Here is a 16,374-nt window from a genome sequence, read left to right as displayed (position 1 = left end):
ACTATTTAACAAGAGCCTGAAGATTTAAGCTCAGGAAAGGCAACCAGGAGAACACCTTGGAGCGGCAGACACTGTTAGTAGGCCCCAACCAAACTAGTAGCTCCACTGCAGTTGTTTGATTAAAAAACTATTTAAGAAGAGCCTGAAGATTGAAGCTCAGGAAAGGCAACCAGGAGAACACCTTGGAGCGGCAGACACCATCTCTACAACCCAGACCCAACTTGTAGGCCTAATGCAGTGTTGTTTCAACAACTACTTAACGAGAGCCTGAAAATGGAATTTCAGGACAAGAAACCTGGAGAACAGCACGGAGCGGCATACACCGTTAGTAGGCCCCAACCAAACTAGTAGCCCCACTGCAGTTGTTCGATTAAGAAACTATTTAACAAGAGCTTCAGTGTTGTTTCAACAACTACTTAACAAGAGCTTCAAGATAGAAGCGAGGGAGAGGCAACAGAGAGAACACCTTGGAGCGGAAGACTCAGTTTATAGACCACAACGAAACTTGTGGCCCCAATGCAGTTTTATAATTCTGACAAGCTGAAAATCAGCTTTTTTTTTTTTTTTTAGAGGAGGACAGCTGTATTAAGTGGCACAGACAGACACTGCTAGTAGGCCTTACACCACAAAGTAGGCTCACTGCAGGATGAAAAAAAGTTACATGGGTACACGGTCGGCATTGGTGTGCTCAGCGGAGGACAAATGGAAGGAGGGACCGCAGACAAACTTAGTAGGCCTAAAATTTTAAAAAATAGGCTCAAAGCAGTTTGAATTATCTTGCAGGGGTACACAGGCAGCATTGGTGTGGTCAGCGGAGGACAATTGGAAGGAGGGACCGCAGACAGACTTAGTAGGCCTAAAATAAAATAATTAGGCTCAATGCAGTTTGAATTATCTTGCAGGGGTACACAGGCAGCATTGGTGTGGTAAGCGGAGGACGATTGGAAGGAGTGTCTGACACAGCTAGTACTCCCAAAAAATAAATAGATGTTAATGTCTCGCAAAACAACAAAACCAAAAAACAAAAGGGTGGCATACTTAGGTACAGGGGTGGGCTCCTCTGCTGAGTTTCAGACATAGTAATTTGGCGCTAAGTATTTACTGGTGTCAATATAGGACACTGACCCTGACTATTTTAACTAGCATCATACATGTCAACAAATTGGTATTGTCAGTGCCAGGCATTGAAGGATGTCAACGCATAGACTAAACATTGGTGGAGCTGTGAGAGATAATTTGTGGTAGAACAGTGTTTGAGCTGGGGGGGAAACTCTCTTGTGGCCGGCGGTACAGGCCCAGGGCCCCTCATGTTACAACGGTGTGTCTGACGTTGGTTGCGTGCCACTACCGCCAGAGACACTTTATTGTACTATGAGGGACCCAGTGGCAGTGCCGTCGACCAAAAACGGGCACACCCACCTCTTCAGACAAACGGCACTCTCATGGGTGCTTGCGCCAAGTGGCGAGACCATGCCCCCGTGGGGGGAGTTAGCCCATTTAGGGAGGTGTAAACATTTTGTATGCTGGACAAACAGCTGCTGCAAATTAAGAGATTGGAACAGTCAGTAAGACCAGTCCACAAGCGAGACCTTTTTATAGGAAAGCTAGGTGTCAGCCGGGAAAGGTGGGGCAAAATAATTTGAAATCCATGAGTGGTTCATTTTAATGAAGGTTAGATCATCAACATTTTGGGTAGCCAGACGAGTCCTTTTTTCGGTCAATATTGAACCAGCAGCACTGAATACTCTTTCTGATAGCACACTAGCTGCTGGGCAAGCAAGCTCCTGCAATGCATATTCTGCCAATTCAGGCCAGGTGTCTATTTTGGATGCCCAGTAATCAAATGGGAATGACGGTTGAGGGAGAACATCGATAAGGGATGAAAAATAGTTAGTAACCATACTGGGCAAATGTTGACTCCTGTCACTTTGAATTGATGCTGCAGTACCTGTTCTGTCTGCGGTCATTGCGAAATCACTCCACAACCTGGTCAGAAAACCCCTCTGTCCAACGCCACTTCTGATTTGTGCACCTCTAACACCTCTGCCCTGTTGCCCCCTGCAGCTCGTGTGAGAACCATCACCGGTGTGCTGGGAATGCCTGAATCAAACGGTCTACAAGAGTTGCTTGTTTGGTTGCTAATATTTGTTTGAGGTTCTCATGTGGCATGATATTTTGCAATTTGCCTTTATAGCGAGGATCAAGGAGGCAGGCCAACCAGTAATCGTCATCGGTCATCATTTTAATAATGCGTGGGTCCCTTTTGAGGATACGTAAGGCATAATCCGCCATGTGGGCCAAAGTTCCAGTTGTCAAATCTGCGGTTGTGCTGGGTTGAGGGGCAGTTTCAGGCAAATCTACGTCACTTGTCTCCCTCAAAAAACCTGAACCCGGCCTTGCAACGCCACCAGTTTCTATTGGCCCCGGAGAAGCTTCCTCATTCAAAAAATACTCATCCCCATCATCCTCCTCGTCCTCCTCCTCTTCGCCCGCTACCTCGTCCTGTAGACTGCCCTGACCAGACAATGGCTGACTGTCATCAAGGCTATCCTCTTCCTCGGCTGCAGACGCCTGCTCCTTTATGTGCGTCAAACTTTGCATCAGCAGACGCATTAGGGGGATGCTCATGCTTATTATGGCGTTGTGTGCACTAACCAGCCGTGTGCATTCCTCAAAACACTGAAGGACTTGACACAGGTCTGGTACCTTCAACCACTGCACACCTGACAACTCCATGTCTGCCATCCAACTGCCTGCCCGTGTATGTGTATCCTCCCACAAATACATAACAGCATGCCTCTGTTCACACAGTCTCTTAAGCATGTGCAGTGTGGAGTTCCACCTTGTTGCAACGTCGATGATTAGGCGATGCTGGGGAAGGTTCAAAGACCGCTGATGGTTCTGCATACGGCTGGAGTGTACGGGCGAACGGCAGATATGCGTGCAAAGTCTGCGCACTTTGAGGAGCAGGTCGGGTAACCCCGGATAACTTTTCAGGAAGCACTGCACCACCAGGTTTAAGGTGTGAGCCAGGCAAGGAATGTTTTTCAGTTGGGAAAAGGCTATGGCAGCCATAAAATTCCTTCCGTTATCACTCACTACCTTGCCTGCCTCAAGATGTACAGTGCCCAGCCATGACTGAGTTTCTTTCTGCAAGAACTCAGACAGAACTTCTGCAGTGTGTCTGTTGTCGCCCAAACACTTCATTGCCAATACAGCCTGCTGACGCTTGCCACTAGATGTCCCATAATGGGACACCTCGTGTGCAACAGTGGCAGCTGCGGATGGAGTGCTCGTGCGACTGCGGTCTGTGGACGAGCTCTCGCTTCTGCAGGAGGACGAGGAGGAGAGGGGGTGAACGCCTACAGCCAACTGTTTCCTAGACCGTGGGCTAGGCAGAACTGTCCCAATATTGCTGTCCCCTGTGGACCCTGCATCCACCACATTAACCCAGTGTGCCGTGATGGACACGTAACGTCCCTGGCCATGCCTACTGGTCCATGCATCTGTTGTCAGGTGCACCTTTGTACTCACAGATTGCCTGAGTGCATGGACGATGTGGTCTTTTACATGCTGGTGGAGGGCTGTGATGGCTTTTCTCGAAAAGAAGTGTCAACTGGGTAGCTCGTAGCGTGGTTCAGCGTAGTCCATCAGGGCTTTGAAAGCTTCGCTTTCAACTAACCGGTAGGGCATCATCTCTAATGAGATTAGTCTAGCAATGTGGGCGTTCAAACCCTGTGTACGCGGATGCGAGGATGAGTGCTTCCTTTTCCTAACGAGAGTCTCATGTAGGGTGAGCTGGACTGGAGAGCTGCAGATCGTGGAACTAGCGGGGGTGCCGGTGGACATGGCAGACTGAGAGAGGGTTGGAGATGGTATTCTTGCTGGTGCCCTACATGCAGTGTTTCCTATTACGAAACTGGTGATTCCCTGATTGCTTTGGCCTGGTGACGAAACCTGCACATTTACTGCAGGTGGTGCGGGAAATGGTGGGCTTACAGTGAGGGAAGGGATGTAGCGTTGCTGACTAGCTTCATTGGCTGAAGGTGCTACAACCTTAAGGGACGTTTGGTAGTTATTCCAGGCTTGCAAATGCATGGTGGTTAAATGTCTACGCATGCAACTTGTATTTAGACTTTTAAGATTCTGACCTCTGCTTAAGGTAGTTGAACATTTTTGACAGATGACTTTGCGCTGATCATTTGGATGTTGTTTAAAAAAATGCCAGACTGCAGTCTTTCTACTATCGGATACCTTTTCAGGCATTGCAGACATAGCTTCTTTAACCGGATGTCCACGCTGTCCTACAACTGGTTTTGGTTTTGCTACGCGTTTTTGGCCAGATACGGGCCTGGCAGATGGAACCTGTTGCGATGTTGATGCCTTCTGCGGCTCCTCCTCCTCCGCTTCAGAGCTACTGCCGCCTGCACCCTGTTCCCCCAATGGCTGCCAATCGGGGTCAACAACTGGGCCATCTATGACCTCCTCTTCTATCTCGTGTGCAACTTCGTCTGTGTCACTGTGTAAGCCGGTGGTATAGCGTTCGTGACGGGGCACCATAGTCTCATCAGGGTCTGATTCTGGATCAGTACACTGCGAGGGCAATGTTCTGGTCTGAGTCAAAGGAACAGCATAGTAATCTGGCTGTGGCTGTGCATCTGTGCACTCCATGTCCGATTCAACTTGTAATGGGCATGGCCTGTTAACTGTTTCACTTTCTAACCCAGGAACGGTATGTGTAAAGAGCTCCATGGAGTAACCCGTTGTGTCGCCTGACGCATCCTTCTCTGTTGTTCTTGGTGAAGAAGACAAGGAAGCAACTTGTCACTGACCGTGAACATCCACTAACGACGCGCTGCTTTTACATTTAGCAGTTTCAGAAGAGGAGGCGAAAGAGCTAGAGGCTGAGTCAGCAAAGAAAGCCAAAACTTGTTCTTGCTGCTCCGGCTTTAAAAGCGGTTTTCCTACTCCCAGAAAAGGGAGCGTTCGAGGCCTTGTGTAGCCAGACGACGAACCTGGCTCAACAACTCGAGACTTAGGTGCTATATTGCTTTTCCCTCGACCACCTGATGCTCCACCACCACTACCATCATTACCAGCTGGCAATGACCGCCCACGGCCACGACCTCTTCCACCAGACTTCCTCATTGTTTGAAAAACGTAACCAAACTAACGGTATTTGTTACTGTAAAACCAGTTACAAGGTGAACTCAAACTTCTGTTGGATTTATATATCCCTTTATAGGTGGGTGAGACTGCAGGGAAAATCAGGCCCAATGTATAACAGTACACAGATTCAGTGGCAGACAGATATGCCACTAACAGGACTGACGCTGATGCATTTATATATCCCTTTATAGGTGGGTGAGACTGCAGGGAAAATCAGGCCCAATGTATAACAGTACACAGATTCAGTGGCAGACAGATATGCCACTAACAGGACTGACGCTGATGCAGACACTACCAATTAAAATCTCCCCCTTTTTATTTTTTCTGGGAGAATATTGAAGAAATGTGGCCCATTCTTATATAGTATATGTTCTGTGGCACAAAATTAGAGACAGATGCCACACACAGCACTGGCAATGAGGCAGAATTGCCAATCTTAATCTCCCAATTTTTTTTTTCTGGGATAATGAAAAAAAAAACTGGCCCAGTATTACACACTAGGTTTAATGTGGGACAAAATTAGAGCCAGGTGGCACACACAGGAGTGGCACTTAAGCAGAAATGCCAATCTTAATCTCCCACTATTTTTTTTTCAGGGAGAATTTAAAAGAAATCTGGCCCAGTATTACACACTAGGTTTAATGTGGCATAAAATTTGAGACAGGTGGCACACACAGGAGTGGCACTGAAGCAGAAATGCCAATCTTAATCTCCCACTATTTTTTTTTTTCAGGGAGAATTTAAAAGAAATCTGGCCCAGTATTACACACTAGGTTTAATGTGGCACAAAATTTGAGACAGGTGGCACACACAGGACTGGCACTGAAGCAGAAATGCCAATCTTAATCTCCCACTATTTTTTTTTTCAGGGAGAATTTAAAAGAAATCTGGCCCAGCATTACACACTAGGTTTAATGTGGCACAAAATTTGAGACAGGTGGCACACACAGGAGTGGCACTGAAGCAGAAATGCCAATCTTAATCTCCCACTACTTTTTTTTTTTCAGGGAGAATTTAAAAGAAATCTGGCCCAGTATTACACACTAGGTTTAATGTGGCACAAAATTTGAGACAGGTGGCACACACAGGAGTGGCACTGAAGCAGAAATGCCAATCTTAATCTCCCACTATTTTTTTTTTCAGGCAGAATTTAAAAGAAATCTGGCCCAGTATTACACCCTAGGTTTAATGTGGCACAAAATTAGAGACAGATGCCACACACACCACTGGCACTGAGGCAAAATTGCCAATCTTAATCTTCCACTATTTTTTTTTTATTTATGGGAGAATTAGCAAGAAATCAGGCCCGCTGTTAGACTGTATGTTTTCTGTGCCAGAAAATGAGACACAGATGCCACACAGAGGACTGCCACTGATACAGATTTGCCAATTTTAATCTGCACCCTTTTTTTTTTTCTTCAGGGAGACTAGTGAATAAATCTGGGCCACTGTATTAGAGTATATTTTCTGTGGCAGAAAGTGGCTTGAAGAGATATAACGAAACAAAAAAAAAAAAGGGACTGTCCTACAATTACTATCTCCCTACAGTAATCTCAGCCAGGTATGGCAGGCAGCAATAAGAAGGAGTGGACTGCTGCACAAAAAAGTCAAAAGTGTGGACAAACAAACAAGATAGCTGTGCAGAAAGGAAGGAGCAACAGGATTTTTGCTTTGAAAAAAGCAGTTGGTTTGCACAGCGGCGTACACACAGCAATGCAGCTATCAGGGAGCCTTCTAGGGCAGCCCAATGAGCAACAGCGCTGAGGAAAAAAAAATGTAGCCTCCACTGTCCCTGCTAAGAAAAGGTGGTGTTGGACAGTGGAAATCGCTACAGCACAAGCGGTTTGGGGGTTAATGTACCCTGCCTAACGCTATCCCTGCTTCTGACGAAGCAGCAGCAACCTCTCCCTATGCTCAGATCAGCAGCAGTAAGATGGCGGTCGGCGGGAACGCCCCTTTATAGCCCCTGTGACGCCGCAGAAAGCAAGCCAATCACTGCAATGCCCTTCTCTAAGATGGTGGGGACTGAGACCTATGTCATCATGCTGCCCACACTCTGCGTCCACCTTCATTGGCTGAGAAATGGCGCTTTTCGCGTCATTGAAACGCGACTTTGGCGCGAAAGTCGCGTACCGCATGGCCGACCCCACACTTTGCCAAAAGTCGGCGACTTATGAAAATGACCGACCCGTTTCACTCAACCCTAGTCTTGACCTTTGCCCAGAGGCCCTTGAGAGACTCCAGAACACCCCTCTTATGTTTGGTGCCGAGCTGAAACATCTCCTCTCAGATTTCAGCCATGAGGAGGAGACTGTAATAAAACCCAACGCCACTTCTTCCTGCAGGAGAGCCAAAAGACTGGACACCCAACTGCACGGAAGTCAGGCTGAGCACCATTTACTCAGCCAGAGAAGGAGGTTAAGGACATAAGAAAAGTCCAGTCCTTTACCCTGAATCCAATATATATTTTATATAAATAATGATGTTATATTCATTATCGTGTTACTGTGTAGTAGTTCCATATGTGTGCATATAGACACTTTAGGTGTGGGTGCAGGACTACCTGTACAAGCACATACTCAGTAAGTGTGTTCATGTGAAGGTGTTCATGCATTTACAGCCAGTAGATAACTCCAACTGTACGTGGATCAATGATCTGCATGTGCATTATGGATCATTAGCAGCCATGCTATTTTAGCTTAAGTCTCTATATGCATTATGGAATTGTAATATGTGTTTTGTGTGAATGGGGAAAAAGAGTAAGGTTCTCTAGGGACAGGTCCCCTCAGCTTCTAAGTTATTTGCCACTTTAACCCTAGCAATGGTGAAGTTTGTAAGGGAGGGATTGAATGTCGGTTAGAATTAGACTGTGTTTTTCCCGCAGTCAACTTAGGTACTGTGACATCACTCCCTACTCCAGAAATTCTGACCTGCCTAGTAAAGATCTGCGTACCTATCTATGGAGGAACCTCATAAACGATCTTCAATCAAGATTACATGCGAACTGCCTGATGGAAGTCATGTCTGATGCATGTCAGCTGAAAGTCGCTTGAAGTGCCTGAGTCCGCAAAGCCAAAAAAAAAAAACCTGTGACATCCAGCAGTCTCATCTTCCAGACATACTCAAAATCCTGCTGAATTAAGCTATAGGAGAGTAACGTGAAGTCTGGCAGGGTGACAGGTGCACACAGTATGATGTTGTCTGACCTATGGTCTGTAAGGGTGAAGCCATTCCAGAGTCTGACCAGTAAGATAACATTGGGATAGGCCAACACCTGAAGACCGGTAACGACATGACCACAGAGAAAAGATATAACAAAGAGACTTTGATAACAAAAGACTTTGATTTGACAACAAATAGACTTTGATTAAGATCCAAGAAAGAAGAAGAAGGTGTACTCTGTGGATAGAGATGTGGGTTACGGTGAACGGCAGGGAAGAGATGATGGTCGTGTGGATGATGTCTAGGTACCTTAGTGCAGAATTATGCTTCATTCCATCCTAAACTGTTACTAGCTATAATTGGGGTTGAGTAGGCAAATAAATCCCAGCGCAACACTTCCCTCAAATGTCATTGTCGTGTTCTCAACAACAGGGTGAATGTAGAAGGGTAGTGCGCCAAAATGTATATTTTTATATTGTGATGTGTTTAATGCATGTTTTGTGTATATACACCCCCACATGGAGGAGCGAAACCCATCCTCCAGCCTGCAGTATTGCAAAGTAGGTCTTTCATGAGCTGGTAAGACAGGTTATTGAGGGGATGTACCTTTGCCAGTAGCCACTAGACTTGTGATCTCATTCCTCACACCTGGGGCTGGACGCACCTCTTTTAGCTGGTCACATAAAAGGGACAAGAGCATGTGGTTCACCATCTCTTTGGGCTCCCTTGCTTGCTGGGAAGATCATGGACGTACGTGGTGGTTAAGTATACTCTGCATCCCCTTTTCTTATGAGGCCCTGTACTACTCATTAGTGATAGTAGGCTATATATGGGAGGGCTGATATTGAATGTGTGATTTGGGTAATTTGGGGAGTATATTGTGGGTTATTACTGTGTGATATTGTTGTGATATTACTGTATACTGTAAACTTTTTGGTTTTTTTTTCCACTTTGTGCTCAGAGTTTAGTGATTCCAGATATTTTTACCCTATTCATCAATTGTGATTATTTTAAAAAGTCGCAAATAGGACACAATCTTCATTCCAATTCCCTTTGGTGAATTTTTGGGCCAAATTTTGAGTCAATTTTCAAAATGTGTGATTTTGGGGGCCAAAAAGTTGCAAAAACAGTTCAAGGCAGAAAAAAATACCTTTTTGCCTCAAATTCTTGAACTGGCACCAAAACCAGCAACAAATACACAAGACCAAAATGAAAGTGATTAAAAAATGCTAATTATGAACCCGGGCCTATGTCTACAATTAAAATAAAAATAATAATTACCAAACATTGGCTGGAACATTAATTTCTAAATTGAGTAATATATTCTACATAATTGTTTAGAATTTTAGGGGTCCCAGCACTTAAAACACCTTTTTCATTCAATGAGTGACTACATATCACAGCAATATGCTTTAATTTAACTTTCTTGGATAGAAAACCCCTTTAAGTAGTAAAATCTGTATTTGTCTTTAGTGTATAATAAATGCAAATATTCCATGTTACAGATGAATGTAGTCTTTGGAATGGAGTACATGAGCTGCGGGGACTTTTATCAACTTCTAAAAAGGAATGGGCCACTAGACATCGCCAGTGCCAGGTAATGTGTTAAAGGAGTTGTCCGATCTCAGAAGAAAAGTCATCAGTCACTGTACATGACTGCAGACTGCCAGATTGTGACAGTGGGCAATGCGCACAACGTCACGACTTCCCTGTGTTCCCCAATCAGGTGGGCGATCCTGTGTACAATTTGCACATTTGTGGTCACGTGCTGACTAGTCTCACCCGGCTTCTCTCAGTTGTAAAGAATTGAGAGACGTGCAGGGTACAGTCAGAACATAATCGTGAATATGTAATTTTCATACACTCATTCATTCATACCTTCTCGAGACTGCAGTAATGATAGTGTGCACTTCTTACACCGTCACGATTCGGCGGCCATATACAGTGACTGCAGACTTTTCTTCTGAAACCGGACAACCCCTTTATAAAACCCTCTAAGTTAAGAGGAATAATATAGAATAATGCTTCTAATGACTGATATGATTCCCAAGTTTCCTCTCTATGGGATCTGATACTTATTCATTTTCTCTTTGTCAGATTTTATACCGCCGAACTGGTGTGTGGGATCCAGTTCCTCCATTCGAGAGGCATCATCCACAGGTAATCTAGTCAGTGTTAGGCCGGGTCACACCAGCGTATATTCTCTCCTCTAAGAGAATCCGGACGATTATCCAATTCGCACGTTGATTAAACTCTGAACAGAATTTGATCAGAGTGATCACGATGTGATTTTTTCGGATGAGAAGATGGGAAAAAAATGTCTCCATCTTCTGCAATCAGACTGCACTCGGATGTCATCCGAGTGTAGTGTGATATTTTCCATGGACTCTTTGACTTGCATATTGAAGCATGATCCGATAATCTGATCCAACTCAGGCATGTTGCGATCGAAAACAATCAGACATGTACACGGCCCCATAGAATAACATTGGTCCGAGTGCAATCTGATGTTTTGTTCCCCACTGACAGACTGATGCGCTGTACCTGGGGTCTAGTCGTCCTGTCTGGTGTCACAGACAGGAAGCTGCAGATGAGCGGCGGTCACATGTCATACATTGATCCCTACAGTGCGCAGGTAGGGTACATAGTAATGGAGTCATCTCAGATGAGCAAAGTACAGCAGGAACAGAAAATAGGTTTATTCCCATCTGCCATCATGTGACCACAGATAGAAGAAGAACACTTACTTTATACTCAGGTTATTTTTCTTTTTCTTACAGAGACCTAAAGCCCGAGAACATCCTGGTGGCTGAGACGGGCCATATTAAGATCACGGATTACGGTCTTGCACTTGAGAACATGCACGGAGACCAAACAGCCACCGGTTTCGCTGGGACAATTGGTTACATGGCTCCTGAGGTGAGAATAGAATGTTTTTATTTTTTGTATATAAAAGGTTTTTCAGGTAATTTCACATTGATTAGCTTTATTTATGCGAGTTCATCAATATAAAATCATTGGGGGTCCGATCCCACTGATTAGCTGTTCTTACAGAGGACACGAGAGCAGAACATCGCACCTCTGTACTGTTTAGTGGACAGTACTGAGGACTGCAGATCAGACCGTGTTCATTTCAGTAGGGGATAATCTGTAGTACCAGCAATCGCCACTAACCAGTGAGGGGAGCTGTGACGTCTGTTTATGGGTTATATCCAACCACCGGCGGAGGTGATAACAGCTAATCAGTGGGGCTGCCGGGTGTTGGCTCCCACCATTCTTATATTGATGATCTGTTCTGCTCATCAATATAAAGTATTAGAAATCCCCTATAAATGATTTTCATTATAAATATCACCCATCCCCAGAAAAGGTGAGAAATGTGTGACCTCTGGGGGCTTCACTGCTATGTACCCCACAATCACCAAATGGGGGACCAGAGCCTCCTACTCTTCCCAGCCTACATGTCTACATGGATAGTGAACTACTATGGCCGACCAGGTGTAATGCTGAGTTATCCGGACCATAGATGTCCTAAAGGGTTAATAAAATGTGTAATGATGATACAGGAAAATGTGTTATTTTATGTGCATTTATTACATTTATTATATAACACGCATCAGATGTATCAAGTACATCGGACTAAGCTGCTCTGTGTATATTAGACAAGGCCAGCCGCCACCTCAATACTATCTGCCATAATGCCACAGATAGCTCCTTAACCCCTTCATGGAATATGGCGGACATGCCGGATATATGTTGTGTCTCTGCTTTCATGCGGGCTCACGCACCGAGCCTTCATCTTTTCCGGCAGATGATGGCTGATTTAATGAGCCATCATGTGTCTTTATCAGCTGCGGGTGTGACACTGCTCTGTCTACGTCTGTTAATCTGTTAAATCCTGCTGTCAATCTCAGACAATGGCATTTAACATGCGCAGGCGGGGGTGTGCGTTTTTCCATACTCCCATCAATGGGCCCATGACATGGTCATGATCTCAGAAAATGGTAACACAAGTAAAGGTTTTTTTTTTACAAATCTAAGATTTTCTTTTTCACCACTTAAATAAAAAAATATATACATTTTTGGTATGAGTAATTTCACTGACCTGGATAATCATATTGTCAGTTTTATCACATAATGAACATGGTAAATAAAAAAAATGTAAGTGCATCACATGATAAAAGGCGTGATGTCAAGTACAACTCGTCCTTCACAAAACAAACCCTCATATAGTTATGTCCACGGAAAAATAAAAAAGTTATGGCTCTTGAAAGAAGGAAAATGCTAAAACAAAAAAAGCTGAAAATCTCTTGGTATGAAGGGGTTACAGTGTGAGCCGAGCGTTGTGTGCGCCGTCACACCCATATATATTACATTCACCCGGATTGGTAATATATTTTATTAATTTCATTTATGGAGCATAATTATGGAAGATCCTTTGTGCCTCCTGACTGAGTAGTAAGACTTACTGCCATTACTATAGGATCACATGACAATATGAGTGACATATAAGTGCGGTGACAGGAGGTGGCACTACTAATAATGTCGCTCTATGGCAGATCCTGGACATGCAGGAGTATAACGCCGGAGTAGACTGGTTCTCGCTTGGAGTTATCATAAACGAGATGCTGACCAGTTCTTCTACCTACGATCCTGCACTCTTTGATGAGTCTTCCTCCGGCGCCAAGGACATCATTGAACAGGTCAGTATGTTCCCGGTATAAGGGTCTAGTATTGGGGTCATACAATGTTAGTAGTCCCTGACCCGGAGGCTGTAATTGTACTGAACACAGCCTTACACAGACATCTTCTCCCAATCCTCAACCTCGTAAACAACATTTACAATGTCCAATTATGGATAAGAGAAGTAGAAATCCATTGCTTGCACCCCCTCATCACTAAATATCGCTATCATATACCATCACAGCAGACAACGCGTCATGGAGAGCAACAATCAGAAAGAAGTGATCACTGTGTATAATCTTTACTGGTCAGATCGCAGGGTTCACTTACTAAATCCTAAATACATTTCTCCTTTTCAGCTCCTCCAGGAAGATCCTGTTCAGCGATTAGGAGTCCATGGTGACATCCGAGAACACCCCTTCTTCCAGGGAATTGATTGGGTCTCTGTGGAAGCCCTTAAAATGGCCCCACTGTACATCCCTGTAGTAAGTAATGGGCAGAATTCTCCCATGGATCGGAATAAGATTCTCTCCCACTATCGTCTACGCTTTTGGTTCTGTGAATCATTATGTTTAGTGCCAGGGTTGGAAAATAATTTGGCTGGCGTTATTGGACAATGTAATCCCTTAGCAGTGTATGTCTAGTCTACAGGATTGTTCTTCTTTCAGGCCCTTTTGAGGGTTACAGGCAAATAATTAACTAGTTATAAGTTCTGTTAGGTACAAGCCATTTAAAGGGAATCTGTCACCCCAAAAATCGTATATGAGCTAAGGCCACCGGCATCACGGGCTTATCTACAGCATTCTGTAATACTGTAGATAAAAAAATTTACATGAGCCCTCCATAAGGAGCAGTTCATAAGATTTTTATATTTTTCTGCAGACCTGGAAGTGATTCTAAAGAAGATTAATTTACATTTTTAAATAACATTTCTCCTTTTTATAGTCTCCACTGCTAATTTAGACCAGATGAAAAATAAAACAAAAAATAGGAACACATTTTTGTCAAAAAACAGAAGGGATGGAGCTAGGCCATTTCAGAAAGACCTATAGGTACAAGAGAACGAGAAACACCAGGAAGAACGAAATATATTAGAGTAAAAAAATACCAGTGTATACTGGTGAGGACAAAGAATGGAAAAACCACTCGGAAAACAAGGAAGACCAAAAGGAGGAGTGTCATGATCCCAATGGCAGGGGATCACAAAAAGGACAAGCACAGATACAAACAAGCTCTAGGGCGATGGAACCTGAGCTGACCGCGACCCTGAACCTAACACACAAATAAAAGTAGCCGGGGAACGTGCCTACGATGATCCTAGACGTCTCGCTCCAGCCGAAGATCTAACTTCCCCTATCAGAAGAAACACAGACCTCTCTTGCCTCCAGAGAAATACCCCACAGCAAATAGCAGCCCCCCACATATAATGACGGTGAAATGAGAGGAAAGCACATACGTAGTATGAAAACAGTTTCAGCAAAATGAGGCCCGCTAAAGCTAGATAGCAGAGGATACAAAAGTGAACTGCGCGGTCAGCGAAAAACCCTTCAAAAAACCATCCTGAAATTACTTGAACTCATGTGCCAACTCATGGTACATGAAAAGCAATTTCAGCCCACTAGAGCAACCAGCAGCAGAGAATCACATATCTGCAGGCTGGACTAAAAACCAAATTAAGCAAAACACAAAACAGGAAAATCCAAACTTAGCTTGTCCAGAAGGTTCTAGGAGCAGGGAGCAGAGGTAACAAGACACACTGGATACATTGATAACCGGCGAGGAAATGCCAGCAAAGCCAGGTTAAATAGGAAACTCCCATATGCTGATGGAACAGGTGGAACCCAGAAACCCAGGAAAGACAAGTCACCCAGTACCATCAGTAACCACCAGAGGGAGCCCAAAAACAGAACTCACAACAGTACCTCCCCCTTGAGGAGGGGTCACCGAACCCTCACGAGAACCACCAGGGCGACCAGGATGAGCCCTATGAAAAGCGCGAACCAAATCATCAGCATGAACATCCGAGGCAACCACCCAAGAATTATCCTCCTGACCATAACCCTTCCACTTGACCAAATACTGGAGTTTCCGTCTGGAAACACGAGAATCCAAGATCTTCTCCACAACATACTCCAATTCTCCCTCCACCAGCACTGGAGCAGGAGGCTCAAGCGAAGGAACAACAGGTACCTCATACTTCCGCAACAACGACCGATGAAACACATTATGAATAGCAAACGATGCCGGGAGATCCAAACGAAACGACACAGGGTTAAGAATTTCCAAGATCCTATAGGGACCGATGAACCGAGGCTTGAACTTAGGAGAAGAGACCTTCATAGGAACAAAACGAGAAGACAACCACACCAAGTCACCAACAAGAAGTCGAGGACCCACGCGGCGACGGCGATTAGCAAACTGCTGAGCCTTCTCCTGGGACAACTTCAAATTGTCCACCACATGACTCCAAATCCGATGCAACCTATCCACCACCATGTCCACTCCAGGACAATCAGAAGGTTCCACCTGACCAGAGGAAAAACGAGGATGAAACCCCGAATTACAAAAGAAAGGAGAAACCAAGGTAGCAGAACTAGCCCGATTATTAAGCGCAAACTCGGCCAGCGGCAAAAAGGTAACCCAGTCATCCTGATCAGCAGAAACAAAACACCTTAAATAAGTTTCCAAGGTCTGATTAGTTCGTTCAGTCTGGCCATTCGTCTGAGGATGGAATGCAGACGAAAAGGACAAATCAATGCCCATCTTAGCACAGAAAGTCCGCCAAAATCTAGACACAAACTGGGATCCCCTGTCAGAAACGATGTTCTCAGGAATCCCATGCAAACGAACCACATTCTGAAAAAACAGAGGGACCAACTCAGAGGAGGAAGGCAACTTAGGCAAGGGTACCAGATGAACCATTTTAGAAAAGCGATCACACACAACCCAGATGACGGACATTTTTTGAGAGACAGGGAGATCCGAAATAAAGTCCATGGAAATGTGCGTCCAAGGCCTCTTCGGGATAGGCAAAGGTGACAACAATCCACTGGCCCGAGAACAGCAAGGCTTAGCCCGAGCACAAACCTCACAAGACTGCACAAAAGAACGCACATCCCTCGACAAGGAAGGCCACCAAAAAGACCTGGCCACCAAGTCTCTAGTACCAAATATTCCAGGATGACCTGCCAACGCAGAAGAATGGACCTCGGAGATGACTCTACTGGTCCAATTATCCGGAACAAACAGTCTCTCAGGCGGACAACGATCAGGTTTAGCCACCTGAAACTCCTGCAAAGCACGTCGCAAGTCTGGGGAGACAGCAGACAAAATCACCCCATCCCTAAGGATACCAGAGGG

General features: G+C 44.9%; 1 protein-coding gene across 2 annotated transcripts in view; it reads left to right on the top strand.

Moving 5' to 3' along the window:
- LOC138647907 (protein kinase C delta type-like) overlaps nucleotides 1–16,374 on the top strand; it is a 66,530-nt gene that overhangs the window by 43,520 nt on the left and 6,636 nt on the right. For both annotated transcript variants that reach the window (XM_069737259.1, XM_069737260.1), the window contains 5 exons: nucleotides 9,837–9,928; nucleotides 10,429–10,491; nucleotides 11,112–11,250; nucleotides 12,891–13,034; nucleotides 13,374–13,499. In XM_069737259.1, the coding sequence (XP_069593360.1) occupies nucleotides 9,837–9,928; nucleotides 10,429–10,491; nucleotides 11,112–11,250; nucleotides 12,891–13,034; nucleotides 13,374–13,499 (564 nt within the window). The remainder of the gene's footprint in view (nucleotides 1–9,836; nucleotides 9,929–10,428; nucleotides 10,492–11,111; nucleotides 11,251–12,890; nucleotides 13,035–13,373; nucleotides 13,500–16,374) is intronic.

Source organism: Ranitomeya imitator, chromosome 8 (genome assembly GCF_032444005.1).
Source record: "Ranitomeya imitator isolate aRanImi1 chromosome 8, aRanImi1.pri, whole genome shotgun sequence".
Taxonomy (NCBI): Eukaryota; Metazoa; Chordata; class Amphibia; order Anura; family Dendrobatidae; genus Ranitomeya; species Ranitomeya imitator.
Note: the sequence above shows the minus strand (reverse complement) of the source record. Positions and strands in the feature narration are given on the sequence as shown.